The 16,381-nt window shown below is 39.1% G+C and overlaps 1 protein-coding gene across 1 annotated transcript in view; it reads left to right on the forward strand.

The window, feature by feature from the left end:
• The first annotated feature begins 14,129 nt into the window (after positions 1 to 14,129).
• The window catches only part of GUCA1C (guanylate cyclase activator 1C), a 33,784-nt gene continuing 31,532 nt past the window's right edge, over positions 14,130 to 16,381 (forward strand). Inside the window, exon 1 of the mRNA XM_033052609.1 lies at positions 14,130 to 14,321. Coding sequence (XP_032908500.1) covers positions 14,130 to 14,321 — 192 coding nt within the window. The remainder of the gene's footprint in view (positions 14,322 to 16,381) is intronic.

The following is a 16,381-nucleotide window of genomic DNA, read 5'->3' on the forward strand; positions in this document are numbered from 1 at the left end:
GATGAAAGAATATGTTGAAGGATGACTTCTGTTAATCTCTGACTGATACTACTGAACTGCAAAACAAACAATTTAATCAACATTTATCTGGCTTGCACTGTGTGTATTACACTCTAGCCTGCACAGCCAGGCTGTCAAGGATTCCATGCTTTTCCAAGAAACACTCTTGTTCCCAAAGCACAAGCAGACATTTAATGCCTGAGCTGTTTTCACTCCACTTCTTCCAAACTCCTCCAACCCTCTCTCTTCCAGAGAAGTATTAGTACCACCATCATTTGGAAGGGCTCGCACCTACTTGAACTTAGCCAGTTTTCTGTCAGCTCTTTGCTTTTACTTTGCTGTTATGCCTGATTTTGTTCTGCCTGGCTGAAGTGGCTGGTAGTCACTCCTTGATCCTTGCTTTCTGGACCAAGTAGGCTTTCAGGGCTGGAGAAAACCAGAGTTCCCCAGTCCAGAGCCCTGGGAACAGCACTCTCAGCCCAGTGGAGGTTTCACCTGATTCCAGAGCCCTGATTCAAATATAAGGGCAGTGTGGTCTCCCTGACCCCAAGTTTCAGCTTGACACCAACTGTGGTAGCTTTAGCATGTTAACAGCAAAGAAGCCATAAGAACTGCTGAGGAAGAGGACCTCTAACTTTCTTTAAGTTTCTGAGTTCTTCTGCTCTCTGCTTATTTAGTGTACTGAAGAATGTGCCATCACAAGGAAGCTGGTGCAGTGCCAACATTCACGGGATCTTGGGGTGTTCCTTGTGCATTCTAGGAAGAAGAACACTGGAAATGCCAACCTCACATCCAAACAAGCTTTCCTATGCAAATGTTTTAGAAATCCTGCTGTGCTCACCTTGGGTGCAGACTGTTTTCAATAATTTTTCAGTCTGTTTCAGAGCCTTATGGGCAACTATAAACAAAATTTGAGTGCTGTGAAAAATACCTGACCAAGTTTCCAGCAGTCAAGGACATGTGCCCTACAGTTTTATTCTAAGCAGAAATTCTCAGTGATCACCCAGGAATGTGATTTTGTAACACTGTGTTTGGGTGAGAGTTAGTTTTGAGGGTTTGGCTGGTTTTCTTCTATAGGGGCAGTGCTGTTCACCCATGTGAGCAGTGATTTTAATATGGAAAGGAACTGAGAGATTCCTCCCTTCACACGCTGAATTCTTATTTTACAGCATTATATAACTCTAATCCCTGTTTCAGCACTTCAGCAGGATGAAAGTGGCAGGTATTTGGCTCTTTCCTGTCACATCACCCTAGTGTAATGGTGGATTTAGCAGGGTGAAATGAGGATTTTCATCCCTTACTACCTCTTATGTCTGCCTCTGAAGCCAGTAATAGTCATGACTCCTGTGGGTGTTCAGGACTGGTGTTTAGGGGCCAAAAGACTGCTCCTTTTTCAGGACAGTGAGTTGAATAAGCTGCAAGTAGTTTGTCCTCGGATGAGGGAGGAAGTCTTTGGTTTAGTGCTGAACTCAGCTCTCAGGAAATTGTAAGCTGAACATGTAAGTTTTTGGCAGATGTTGCAATTATACCAGATTTGGAGGAGGAATGAGGATTTGAGAGTATAGCTCTGAAACATTTCACTTAGAATTTAAAATGGATGCATTGTGGCAGCAGAGCTGTTTAAATTGTCTTTGTAACTCTCTTTGACTTTTTACTGCATTTTTAATTTGGCTTGTGATGCACCACATGTTTAACATTGGGATAAAACACCAAACTTACTCACTTGGCAGATTTGTCTCATAAGACTGTCTGGTCTGTAGTAAAAAGCAAAGTGTTAAGTCAGGTTCTGAAGACAGAAGCAGTAAGAGTTACAGATAAATTCAGCCCACTTACCACCTGAAAAAAAAAGGGATGGTATACTAACCAAATGACAGAATTAGGGGCATATCCCAGAATTAGGGGCATATCCCTCCTGTTAACATTGACCATTACAACTAAGAAGCTGTAAGTCAGGTCTAATGAGCAGCCAGTCTCACAGTAGGTTTCTGCTCTCCAGGAGTCTTTTACATTGAACCACTGGATAAAGTATAGTTTAGTAGATTTTTCTTCAAGTAAAGAAAAAATATAGTCAGGAACTAAGTTTAAAATGTCAAAATCTAACCAGGCTTCTTATTTAAGGATTATCAACTTGTGAAATAAAAAATTGGAGATATGATGACATTTTAAAGGTAATAATTAGCAAAATAGTGACATTTCTGTTTCAGTGACTATAGCTCCTGTGGCCAGCTGTTTCATTAAGATTGTTAATATAATGACTCTAAGTTATTTTATGAGAGAGAAAAACAGTTTCTGAATTAGAAAAAAATGTTGAAGTCACTCAAAAACATTTTAGTAATTTTGACTGAGGAAAAACTGCTGTGGTTTGTTTTGTTGTTCTTTTTTTTCAGTAAATGCAGTTTGTAGAAGAGTGAGAGCAAACTGCAATTCAACCATCAGACTTTAGTTCCTGCATTAAGCAGTCTTCTCAAATGTGTTATAAGCATGACATAGCAGCCTTGTCATTATTATGTGCCTGAAACCGAGCAGATGTCCAATAAAATTGCCAGAAATACCAGTGGCTCCCCAAGGTGACTTTTCTGCCAATAGGGAGAAATGCACTAAGCCCAGCTTTCAATACTGTTCTGTGGGAAAATATAACAACCTTAAGGCCAGAAGCACAGGAATCTGAAATGCTACCAGGGTCAGACTTGTTGCAGGTAACACTAAGCGTGCAAGAAGCTGACTTCCCTTGAGCACAGTGGTATAATAATTCAGTGTGTAAGGCAAGATCTCTCACAAGCTTGTGTACAGTTTCTAGGTGTGTTTAGCCTCTATTTGTGATTTTGGTTGTACTTCATTTATTGAAATTACATCCTTGATTGCTTTTGCATCCATCTTAAGACATTTAGTAATTTAAGCAGAGTTATTAGGCAATGCAGATTAGGCAACACTAATATTCTGTCTGAAAGAAGTTCTTCCTTCACCTCTTTTCTCTGCTGTTACTCCTACTCTCCTTGCCAAACTCCAAAACACTGTGCAAGCAGAGCCTTGAGTGAATACACCCTAAAATGTCCAGTGGGAGCTGCTGCAGCCCCACAGCAGAAGGCAGCTCTTTATCATCCCTTCCACGGATGGAGACAGAGTTGGGGGAGGGAAGCTCACCCCCAAGATGCCAAGTGACTCAGTCAGGGGTCAGATCTGCACACACACTGGCACCAGCATGCTGTTACTGCACCTCCAAGACAAATCTCCTTCTGTGCTGCAGCTTCTTATCTAAAATAAAGGAATTGGTTTTTGAAACAAGGATTCTTTCCATCATTGAAGTAAAATTAAAATAAAAAAGCTTTCTGTACTACTACTGGCACCGTGTGGAAGACACATCGATGGTGTCACATAGTACAGATACAGTATGAGGACACATGGGATAGCAAAAAGAGTTGGCCTGCAGTCCAGTTCTTTAATTTTAATCAGAGGAAATTGTACACTATGGTGGCCAGATGGTTTGGTTTCACTTTATACAGCTGGTTGGGAAAAAAAAACCAAATCAAACAAGAATTAATTACCATAAAATTGAGAAGTTTTCAGCTACTTAAAAGTGTACTAAATTAGAAACTGCCCATTAAGGGCATTTTCTGCTACTTCTTCTAGTGGAATGGTTTGCACTGAAGTCTTATAAGCACACTTTGTATGTATGATTTTAATCTTTCTCCATAAAAGCCCTGAGTTACAAGAAGTTAAAGCCTTGTGGCATTTAAAAGCATTGCTTCCATTTGCTGCACACAGTTTGTTTCCCTCCACTGTCTGAGGGGATAGCTGTATCACAAGCCTCTTAGGAAGGTGTCCTGACTGAGTGACCAAGACTTGGCTTTCCTGGCCATGGTGCTTTGGAAATCTTCATCACTGATGTGTCTTTGCTTTTATTGTCATTGAACTTCTCAGAGATCTGCTGTTGGGTTTTTTTTTCCAAACATAGGCTCTTAAGAGAACAGCTTGCCTGCACACCTGGAGATCTCACATCTGTGTTTGCAGTCTGGGAGCCAACAGCTCCCTGATTGTATTCACTCAGAATGCAGAGTTCCTGCTTCATGGAAAACCATGGTGACCCTGACTGTGGCATTGTCACAATTTTTACAGTGAGTTTTGTATGGGAAGTGATTGGTTTCTCCTGTTTTTCCTTGCAGACAGGGTCTGCTTTTGTCTCCATTCTGAGCTGCACTGAAATTGTGGTACAGGGTGCTGGTGGGGGGCTGCAGAGTGGCTCTGGTGAGGTCTGCCCCATGCTGAGCACAGCCACTTCCAGCTCATCCCACCAGACTGGCCACAAGGCACAGCTGAGCCCTGCAGCCACGACAGCAGCCCCTCAGGAAAAGTCCACATGAGAAAGGGCAAAATGCTGCACAGTCAGTGAGGAGTGAGGGGAGGGTGTGAAAAGCAGCCCTGCAGACACCAGGGTCAGAAGAGGAGATGTTCCAGGTATCCAAGCAGAGGTTCTCCCTGCAGGAGATCACACTGGAGCAGACACCCACACTGCAGCCCATGGGAAGGACCACACTTTGGCAAGTGAACATCCCTGAAGGAGCCATGGTCCCTGGAGAGCCCATGGTGGAGCAGGTTGATCCTGAAGTGCTGTAGCCCATGGGAAGGAGCCACCCTACAGAAGAGGACAAGAACGCAGAGGCAAAGAGGAGCTGTTAAGGACTTACCACAGCCCCCATTCCCTGCACTGCTTGGAAGGAGGGAGTAGAGGAGTCAGGAAGGAGAGAGTGAAGTTGAGCATGTCAAAAGGAGGGACTTTGAGTTCTTGTTTTTCTTTCTGTTAGTACTCTATTTTAATGGAGAATAAACTAAATTAATTTTCTCCAAGTCAAGTCTGTTTTCCTCATGAGAGTAATTGGCAAGCAAACTCCCTCTCTTTAACTTGACCCTTGAGCTTTTTCATCTTTTCTCCCTGTTCTGCTGAGGAGGTGGAATGAGAGCAGTTGGGTGGGCAGCTGGCCATGGACAGCCCACCACAATCACAACAGAAATTGCTACACTTGAGGAGTCACTCTGGGTAAGTACCCCTACTCAGCTTGATTATTTCATTATTTACCACTCCAAGTTATATGTATTTAGTTGCCATGTTCTGCCTCTGTGGATAAATTGCCACCCAATTGTTTCTACAACTGTGCAGCTGTACAATGAACTCAGAAGACATTCAGAGAAGATGCAGCTCACTCTGTTCCCATCAATAAGCTGCTTTCCTGCAGCTTCTTCAAACTGCTAATTCAATGTAGAATTAAAAGCTTTCAGACACCTTTAAAGTGAAAAGTAAAGATCAGATATTTGCATGCAAAGTTTGAATTGCTTCCCCATCAAGGACACAGGAATTTTCTTTCAGAGACTTTTTCATGTTTTGTCCTATGCTGACTTAAAGGAATGTTCACCACCTGTGTCTTCTTACTGGGAGCTTATATTACTGGGAGATGCCAGCAGCTGCTTGTCCAAAGTGCACATTCACATTCTTAGAGGTTTTCCATAGAAACAAACCTCAGGCTTTTAAACTTTTCTAGGAAGTGCTCTAGAGTATAAAACATCCTTTTACCCTTCTTCTTTTGAGTTTCCTTTCAGATGAAAGGGTACAAAACTTGTGATAGTACTAGAGGGCCTATTTATCCATTGTCCTGGCCTTTTACTCCAGTACTGCAGACTTATAATTTTTAAATATTCCAACACCACCTTTAAGGCATAAGAGGACAAACCAACTGTCATTATTCACCTGCTGATGATAAAGAATTAATTTGCCCAGCTGGGGCTTCTATACCTTCCTAAATTTAATTACTGTTCTCTCCTTTCTCTATTAGCTTTTTTTCAGTTGTTTCTTCTTTACAATTTTTTTTACTCCTTTTATACACATATAATACTTTGTGAATGTAAATACTAATTCTTTTTCTTTCTAAATAAGGTTCCTCTTAAACATATGAAATCATTCTATGTCCATGTAAAATTTTTTCTTTAAAGATATGCTACTGAATAGGTGTTACAATGCTTTGTGGATACTCTTTCCAAGAAAAAAAGAGCATAATTTTATTTATGTTCATGAATTTATTAACAAAACTATGTTTAATACTTCAAAGAGGTTTCTTAAATTATGTGAAGTAGACAAAGAGCCCAAGCCTAATTAGAAAACCTGAAGCTTCTAGCTGAAGCTTTTAGCTTGCAGTTATTGTTGCAAAATATTTTGGCAATCAAAACTAACAAAAGATTAATGAAGACAGAATTTTTTTCATTTAACTGGTTTTTGTGATTTTTTTTTTTAATGGGGGTGAATACATTCATTTCTTTGCTAACAGCCTGGAAAATTGGTCTCAAACTCATTAATGCAAAAGCAAGGAGTAATTTTGAGTAACGCTTCAGACTCAGAGGAATTCCTCTTAGAGGTATATCTTATGTTCTAGACAAATCGTATCAGCATGGTGATTTTTAAGAATTGTGATAGAAGAAAAACTAGTCTGTTACAGTCTTAGTCCAACAGCTGAGGGGAAGCTGCTTGTCGCACAAACAGAATATGAAACTCCCACTTCTTAAGTTCAAGAGCACATTTCATAAAATTAAACCTTCAGATAGTTTTGGAGCCCCAGGTTGGTTTTTTCCCCTTAGTTTCTTTTCAAATTTTGAATGCAAGTCTGAGTCAAATTTTTCAGAGCTTAGACTTCAAGTGATTTAATAGTGAATGCTGATATTAAGACCTATTCCATGATGATGAAGACAATTTAAAAGCGATAAAAAGAAGTCTGCAATAGATCAGCAAAAATGTCTGGAAACAATGATCTTTGCATTCTAAACTCTAACAGATTTCCTTGCCTTTATTTTAATTGCATGTGCTGATTAAGCACGTGCATTCCTCCTCTAAATACACTGGAATTGTGCCTTCTTACAGAGCACACACAGCTTCTCAGTTTAAGTTCTCTAACGTCTGCTTTTATCAATTTTTCAGACTGAAAACACAAAGCAAAACTCTTTGTCAATACCCTGTTTAAAAAAACACTCAAATAAATGTTGTGCCTGTTGGTATTTTTTCATATCTGAAAGTTTGTCAAGAATTACAGCAGCCAGGAACTACCTTGAGATTGCTGTGGCAGCATGAGACAACTGTAGAGCACATTCAGAGCTGCATAGCACAGTGGTGATAAAATTCCTCTTGAGGAATATAAACTATAAAATGTTGAAAGACCTTCATGCATCTTTCTTTTAAATTAAATTCCATGCTGGTTTTATTTTTGTGCATTGCCTCTCAGGATGTAATATCAAATGCTGACAGTAAGATAAAAAGATATTATTTTCCTTTTTGTTTTCTTTGTCCTATGCCATTACTATACCTTGCTCTCAACTCTTCAGGGTACTTCTGGCAGAAAAATACAGGAGTAACAAAAATTACCAGGTTTTTTCAGTCTGAACTCACTAATGTAAAAAGTTGGCATCATGGCTGGCCAAAGGTTTTGGATATGGTACAAAGTAAGTTACTGGAATCACACAAGTCCATTCTACATCAGTTGCTGCTGCACATGGCACAAACCATGGATGGACCTTACAGGCCACTCTTTGCACATCCTCTGTTAGGGATTATTAACCATGGTGAGTTACTAGCCTGTAATTCTCTACATGCTGATCAATATTTATAGGAGCTCACAGTAGTTCTCACTGAAAATATATTTTAATAGGAATTTCAGGTTGCCTATATTCAGGCTATAAAATGAAATGCTCTGTTTAGATTTAAAAGATCTCATACTGTTTAAAAATGAAAGAGAAAAATTCTATCCATTGCCATATCCACAAAGCAGACTATGCTTGCAAACTGCAGCAAAGCTGTGAACTGCAAGCATAGCTTTTCAAGGAAAACTTAGTAGTCTGAGGGGAAAGATGGTAGAATTACTGAAGTCCTTTCACAGGGTAAATTACATTAAATTACATCTATTTAATTTCTTGTTATTTAACAAATGAAGCAAAATGTGGCTGGTTCTGGGCTTCCAGAGTTAGTAGCATGTTTAGCTATAAGCACAGATACACACACAGGGAGCACAGATATCCATCTTTGGATCTTTGGTAGTTTATATAGTTATCCCCTGTTGCACTGGACCTGAACATGCTCGTGCTTCCCACTGAGTCCCTCTGGTTCAGGAGAGAATTCTGATGCTTTGTGTGCCATGAATTCCTCTGCCTTCTCTCATTGCACTAATCTTGTCACCTACATAATCCCAGACTCAGTTCCCAGGGAAGGGCTGACAGATTACATGCAATTACTGCTATCAAATCAAATTGGGACTTATTAAATGTCAGAATTCATTGCAAGGTGGTGTAAGCATGGTATATATGTTCTTCAAATTGAGTTTATATAATCACTTACCAAATATTATTTGTTTCATTAATTCCCTTTGGTGAATTTTATTATATTTACTATCCTTCTGAAGAATAAATAAGTTTTATTTGTCCTATATCTGTTTTTTTTCTACTTAAGTAGGAAAGGGGATGGCTGGTTTGTTTTTTTTTATTTTAATACAGAGCAGTGTGTGTTGTGTAAGAGTCCCAGAAAGATTATGGTGTCACCTTAATACTTTATAAAGGGCTTTAACAGCATTAGAATATTACTTAAGTAACCTTCACAACACTTCAGAACCCACCTACAAAACTAATTTTAAAAGGCATTTAAAGAAGCTTGAGAGTCACAAGAAATTATTATTATTAATTATAAAAAGAGAAGAGGAAGAATTAAAGTTGAATTGCCATCTAGTCATCTCCTCAGTGTAGGCTATCACAACAATCTGTTCTCTAGTTTTTATCAATAGAACCTTGTGGTCCCTTTATGTTTCATAACTTTGGTAGCAGACAGATTTCTGCATAAGTATTTTTGTCATATAAGAAAACAGATACAGAACCTAAGACAATAACAAGGCACTAATTTACAGGTTTATTATTGTGTATTCAGGGTTGTGTATTTTCACATACAAGCACATTGAGAAGCTTACAAGCAAATTAAATCAGAAAATGTCTTAATAAAGAAGCAATAACCTGTGTGAGAAAGAAAATTATAGGAAGATGCGAATAGAAACTGTAGAGAAAATATAATTTGCATGAATACTTTTATGATAAATACACAATTTAGAAAATAAATCGGGTTTTCCTGCATTGTACTCAGACATCCATCTAAGACAGGACCCTCAGAATACCATAATTTGTATAAAATTCTTAATCTTCAGTCAGTCTGACCACCAGCTGGATAAAGGCAAGCCATTTAAACACTCTCTGGATCACGTCTGGTACAAAAATAGACACACTTCATTAGACAGGTCTAAAATACTCAGGTCCACTCTCCTCTCTCTGGCAAAAGCCAGGAGCACATGCCTGGGGAACAGGCACCCCTGTCACCCTCACTGCTTCCAGCAGCCTGTGGCCACTCTTTCAAAGAAGAGGTTCAACAAATGGCTTAAATGGGCTTTTCCTACCTGAATTTTTCTGGTTTCTTTTAAACTCATATTTACTTTTAGCCTCCATACCACCTTGTGCTAATCATTTCCACATTATAATTGCACAAACACTCTTCTCTTTTTCTTTTTTAAGAAATCTATTTCTTTCTCAAATAATTTTGCAGAAATGTTTCAGAGAATTCCAGAAAGGCTGCCTTGAGGTTAAAGGAAAATAAGACTTTTCATTTCAGTGATCTCTGGTTTTTATGTCTACAGATAAGACCATTGCCTGTCACTGTAGTAAGGGGATCAGATAAAACTTTTAAATGGTGCTGTCTTCCTACATCTTTAAGTCCAAATTTTTTATTTCTGTGGCTTGCAGAAACTGATGGTGCTAATATATAACAATGAGAGAGACTTAGTGTGAATTTTGCTTTGGGGAAAAGCTGGGGTCAGAGTTTAGTCTCTTGAAGCTTCTCCCTATAACAGATATGGATTTCTCTGTCCTGATCATATTGTCCTCATTTTCTGCAATTCTTAAGTTTCAAATGCTTCGTTAAACTTTCCCCTATATTTTATGACATCATCCAGTCTATCACACCCTTAAGGGTTTTCATCTCATAACCTATGTTAGTAGCCTTGAGTCCCTACCATCAAATATGAAGGTCTAAGTGCCATCTGGAACAGGACTAGGAGGCTCCAGGTGACCTGGGTGGTTCTTTACAATCATATTCAGAGGCAAATAAACATGTGCCTGTTTAATAGAGACACTGCTTGGGCAATAGGTTTCTGTGTGTGCAACCCTTGATGCTGGATTTAAGCCATAGGAACTAAATTTTGGTTTTTGCTGTAATGCATAAGTTCAGTTTTTTCTTTTCAGGCCTCACATTTATGGCAGAATTTAATATATAATTTTTTCATCCTTTCTTGAAGTGCCTTGCCTTCTATCTCTATTCTCAAAGTCCTGTCATTCCCTCTGAGAGGTGCTGCTTTTCTTTTCCATCTGCCTTTCCTCCCTTTTGTATTTCACAGCTTGCAGACCTAGGAGAGTTCTCTGCTTCTACATTCTCCCCCATTCTACTCCTGGACTTTGCTGGACGGTAGTACACATGAAAAAATCTACTCCCCAGCTGATGTGGATGTGGACATGCTATTGCTTGTCTGAGAAAATTGGGCTTAAAATAGAGAAGGAACTTTTCCTCAGAGTGAAAGTGAGGATATTAAATGGCTAAAAAGAACAGTGCTGCCAGCATAGCCCTTCTAATCTGTGTGCACTTCATCACTATAATCCCTCAGCAAAGCTATTCTAGCAGGAACATGGCCAAGAACTCCTTGAAAAGCAGCTTCTTCTCCTACTCACACCTAATTCCAGCTTCCATGTTTCCATTTTAGTCTGGTTTATTGCCCTGCTTCTTCAAGTCTTGTCGTATTTTCTCTTAATTCTTTTTAAATAATGACATTTGCTGATAAGCATGTCATGCTTATTTGTTCAAATGCTCCACCTTAAAATTTGATGGGTTTTTTCAGATTCATCAAATAGATAATTTAGAATAGCTTGATGATTATCTTGAAGAGTTATTTAAATAAAATGTAGAATTTTCTGACATTTTAAACTTGTCTTCCCAAAGGACAATAACAACAGAGTTTGGAGAGTCTTCCATGCCATATGAAAGAAATATGCATATTTTCAGGGAATGAGAAGGCTTGTTTTTTAATATTCCTATTTATGCTGTTGCTTTTTTTCAGAAGAAGGTTTGAAAATGAAAATGTACAAAACCAATTGCAGGCCACCTTATTTACTAAAAAAATTGTCTATGGTTTCTGAAATCTGTGGTTCAAACCTTTGATTTTTTCCTTTGAACGCTGCTGTTATTTTGGAGGGCAGGCGGTGGGGAAGAGGAAGAATTCTGAGTAATATTTGAGTGTTTTAAAACTTCCTCTTTTCATTGAACAAGAAATTTGGTAGATATACACTTGGGAAATTCTATGTTGGCATCTCGAATTCCTAACTATTGAAAATTTAGATTTGATGAAAAAACAATAAAAGACTGAAGATTGCCATTTTAAGCTACCTTTCTTTTGCTTGCTGTTCTTTGTTATTAAAAATATGGCATTCTTTGCCTGCTAGGGATATTTTGAAGTTACATATTTCCAAATACCACTTCACATGTTTCAGATTCTGGTTTTATTCAGTATTTCATAAAAAAAATCCCTGCTGCTTCTCACTGTTGAAGGTCCTGATCCTATAACTGACAGGATATCAGTGGGCAGCTGTTTTTCCCTAGGGAGACTGTTAAAAGTGATGCAAGGAATGAGTAGAGATCAGGAAAATATCACCTTTTAATGATAACTACAGTATATGCCTCCGTTGAAGTCCTCCAGGCATCCATGTACACTTTTTTCTCCCTTCTCTCCCTCTTCAGCAGCATCACCCTGACTGGATCCACTCTGATTTATGCAACATAGGTGCAAATATGTGCTGAAAGCCTGTTCCAGCAAGAGCCCAGCTTGTGGCCCTTTTTCACTGAAGGCTTGTAACTCTTTCTGAAAAATATCTTGCAATTCTGATCTTACACGATTAGCACATCACAGCTCTTTAATTGCCTAAAAATACTGGAGGACCACATGAACCTGCATGCCATGGCCCTAAACCTTATGTATCAGGGCCAGCTTGCCCAGCTGGTTCTGAAACACTAATCTTAAAGAAATTAGGATTTTAGTTAAAAGTTAAAAGAAACTGGGCTTGAGATAGTTACCTGAAACTTAAATAATTGATTGCCTGTTGATTTATGTTTGCTTAGCTGTGCTTGCAATGGGAAAGGATGAAACTAGTAGTTAGGTCCAAAGAACCCAAACAATTGCAACCAGAAACTCATTCTTTGCAAAACTGGAGTTGCCCCAAAAGCCATTTGTATTGTCATTAATAGAAAAGGTCAGGGCAAGGAAGACTCGCCTTACTTCCTCCTTCTAAGACCCCTCCCCACAAAAACGACCCCAGACTTAATTCAAGAAGCCAACCACGCATGCTTAATAGCTATTCAAGCTAATTACCATAGGAAGCAGGGGATGGGAGGGGCTGGTATTATGAATATGTATTTGTTTGAACCTTTTGTCAATAAATAGACACTGTGACCACCTGTAATTTTGCACTGTGTATTAGGGGGCTACCCCACGCTGCTGCCCAGCACTGAATAAACATATCCTTTCTAACTTTAAATTGTTAGAGAGTCTTTTGTCTGTCACAGCTGAGTATGGGTGTTAGACCAATACTCATATTTTGGTAAATCAGTGCTGCCAGCAGTGCACACCCCATGGATGTACCACCACAATGCCCATCACTCCTGGCACTGAAAACCAGGTCTCACAACATGTCCAACAGTTCAGTAGGACATTCAGTTCCTTCACTGTCTTGAGACCACATTTGTCTCTCCTGGCTGTGGACACTGCTTTTGCAGCTGAGCAAGCAGGAGCCTTGGCCCAGAGGAGAATTCATCTCAGGCAGCTGCATGGCATTGGAGGGAAATGGAACTGTGCCCTGCTCTCCAGAGCAGAGCTGCTGGAGTGGTGCTCACCCTCCTCTGGTGAGATTCACTTCAGTGCCACTGGTGGGACATCAACTTTGCAGTAGCCTTAGGTATGACAGCTGTATTTTTACATTTTACCAGTTTAGTCTCTAACTACTGCACCCCATAGTGTCTGCTGTAGGCTTAAATGCTGTAAACCTGTGCTCTGCTATGTACTGCAACACAGCACAGCCATTACGACACTGCAAGTTTCCACAAACAATCTGAAGCAGAAGAAGCAGTAGTCCTGCACCCCCCATACTGCTGACCAGCCTTTTCCACCCTCACTTTATCTGTTCTCTTGTAGAACCCAGTATTGTGACACCAGGCAATGCAAAAATGCAAGCAATGTTTTCTAAAGCTAGCTGTATTTATTGGTATTCAAACTTACTGCAAGCTTTTGCCTGGATCTGTTCTAACACTTGTTCCCAAGTGCAACCACAAACACTTCTGCTGGCCTAAGGGAAGGGAAAGGATGGGATTGAAGGAGCAATGGCAGTGGGGAAGCAATTTTCAGGACAACATTGGCTTACAGGAGACTCAGATGCTTGTAGAACCTGCTGTCTAAAGACAAGTTTTTGGTGCTTAGTGTACAATCACTTTCAGTTTTTACAGGTTATCCAGGTCGTGTTGTAGTTATGACCTGTAAGGTAAGATTTGGATCACCAGATATACAGAAATAAAAAAAATGAAGTCATTTTCTCCAAGGCAGCTGCACGAAATGCATCCAAGTATTAAAATGGTTCTAAGTTTTTGTTAAAACTTCATAAATTATTAAAATGAAGATTTAGAAACTACCCTCAAAGTTCTTGCATGTTGCTTTTTCAATATTCATCCAGTTGAAATACCTTTAGCACCACAGATGCAAGTGCAAGATGAGAACTGGTATAATCAGTTCATCTGAGGCTCTGAGGACTGACTGTGCACAAAGACTGTAATTAGCTGCTAAAACCAAGGCTACTAAAACTGGGTGCCAGTAATCTTTCTAGGGTGCTATATTTACTAGGTCTATCTTGGTAGTGATCTGTAAGAGGTTTAAAGTAGCTCTCAAAGGCACAGTTGGTGTTTGAATGATCATTGTTCGGAAGCAAGAATCAACATTTGGATGAACAAATACTGAAAAAGGTTACCTGGTATGTTTGATGCAATGGGTGCTGCTGGATCAGCAGATGACATCAATGCTATGGAAATTCACCACTGGTACACAAAGTTTATGAAGGAGTGCCCATCTGGACAGCTTTGCCTGCATGAATTCAAACATGTCCTGGATCTACACGGACTTACTCCTGAAGCTAACAGCTATGTTGAACAAGTATTCCACACATTTGACATGAATAAGGTAAGAATTCATTCTTGACTTCCTGGCTTTCTTGTGGCTTTATCGTTTGATGCACTCAGGGATGTCTCAGAGAGCTTCAAGCTCCCTACTCAGAGGTAATGGAAGTGATTCAACAGAAACCTCCGAGCAGATAAAAAGAGCGGCTGGAAAACAATGCTGAATGCTCTGCTCCCAGTACATTTTGCCAATTTGAAAGTTTCATACAGTTATTTTAATACATGCTGATGGTTTCTTATCTTTGAAAACAAGATTTTTATTATTATTTTCAGTGTGCATTAATAATTGAAATTTTTATTTATATAAATGTTTGAAAAATCTTTCGAAGGCAGTGAGTGTTCAGCTGGATCCATAGGTATTAATGCTTTCAGATTATGCAACATAGGCACAGTAAGATTCCTTCTGTCACAGGATTCATTCTGAACACCTTCTGTGCCCTAATTCAGTATCAGTCGATCCCCTTTTTCCAAGGGGGTTTTGATGCATCATCCCAATTTTACTGCTTAACAACATAGGTCCTGCTAAAGATATGTCCAGCAGGTGTTAGATGCATTGCTGCCTTTTGTTATTCCATACAGGTTCCTTCCATCCATGAGACTTATCCAGAGATATTTTCCCCTTAAGCCAAGGTAACACTTTCTACCAAATGTGACAAAAGGAGTGATCCATCTATAATTTCTAAAAAAGTCACAGAAATTAGGCTTAGGCTGAATTTTCAATAATACAAACTCAGCTTTCAGCTAATAGAACAGAGGGCCCATCTTGGTATAAAAAATACCAAAAAAAACCCAATAAAGCATTAGTATTCTCTACCCACATTATTTATCTTACTGAGTTCAGAGATGTAATGAAAAATTTGTTATTACATTACACAAATTACTTTAACAGCAGGTTAAAACTGGTCCAAACAATGATAACTGCCCCAGACATTTTTCTGTTCTAGACAATGCCTTTCTATTACTAATTATGGAATTAATTATACTTGTTTCAGAAAATCCTGAGAGTATAAGGTACCTTGTGCGCTTTTACATGCAACATTACCTCTATTACACTGTTTTCTTGTGTTTGCATACCCATCTCCACTCCAAATTCCACTTGCATTTTTGGAATTATGTAATTCTTTCTTCCACAATCCTCAAGGACTCTTCCTATAAAATCAGGGTCCTCACATGCTCTTTTCTTCCCCTTGCCAATTACCAGATGGTTAAACATACCAAAATTTGATTAAGTGGTACCACCTAACTCAATAAATGTGCTAATTGCAGTTGATGAGCAAACTTCCAGTCTACAGACATGAAACCTGACTGGCAGAAATTGTTAATTTGATGCATTAAGTTTCCCAGAAAAGCTTTATGAATGCTAACCTTCCCAGACAGCGCACACAGACAATGTCCAAGCTCACCTAACAGCTTTTTGTGTACTACAAAAAGCCCTTGACACTTCAGTGCTCTTGAAAAGTGTGGGGAGCTTTGGGTTTTGGGTATTTGGGCTTTTTATTTTATGGGAGAACATATTTTGGTTTGTTGGTATTTTAAAATTCCCTAATTGTTCTTCTCCTACTACAAGTAGCTTGTCACCCATGGAGTAGTTTGCTCAAGCTATCTGAGGAATATTAAGATGTAAGCCTTAAACTTGTCAGATTATATACACATCAGTTTGACTCTTACTACTAATCAATATCTCATTCCCTTCTCTGGTATCCCCAGAACTTTTTAATCAATTAGTGTATTTCTGCCAAATTTCAAAGAGTAGGCATTTCAGTTAATCAGTTCCTAATGTTTTCATAAAATCTGGCAGCTGTGTAGCAGAGACACACCCAGAATGAATGCCCCATTCATGCAGAAATAAGCTTTTATTCATTGTTTAAGGCAACAGTTGGCTGACAAAATGATCAGGCACTTGTTTCCTTTTGCCTATAGAAAATAGAGGATGGAGCTGGGGTACCAGCATTTGGGGTCTTAGGGGACAAAAGACATAGATTGTATGGGTCTAGGCTTTTGTTTTGCTATTCCCAAAAGGGATTGTTTAATTAATGTTCCATGTTAGACAGAAAAAAAGATGCT

The sequence above is a fragment of the Catharus ustulatus genome, chromosome 2, assembly GCF_009819885.2.
Source record: "Catharus ustulatus isolate bCatUst1 chromosome 2, bCatUst1.pri.v2, whole genome shotgun sequence".
Taxonomy (NCBI): domain Eukaryota; kingdom Metazoa; phylum Chordata; class Aves; order Passeriformes; family Turdidae; genus Catharus; species Catharus ustulatus.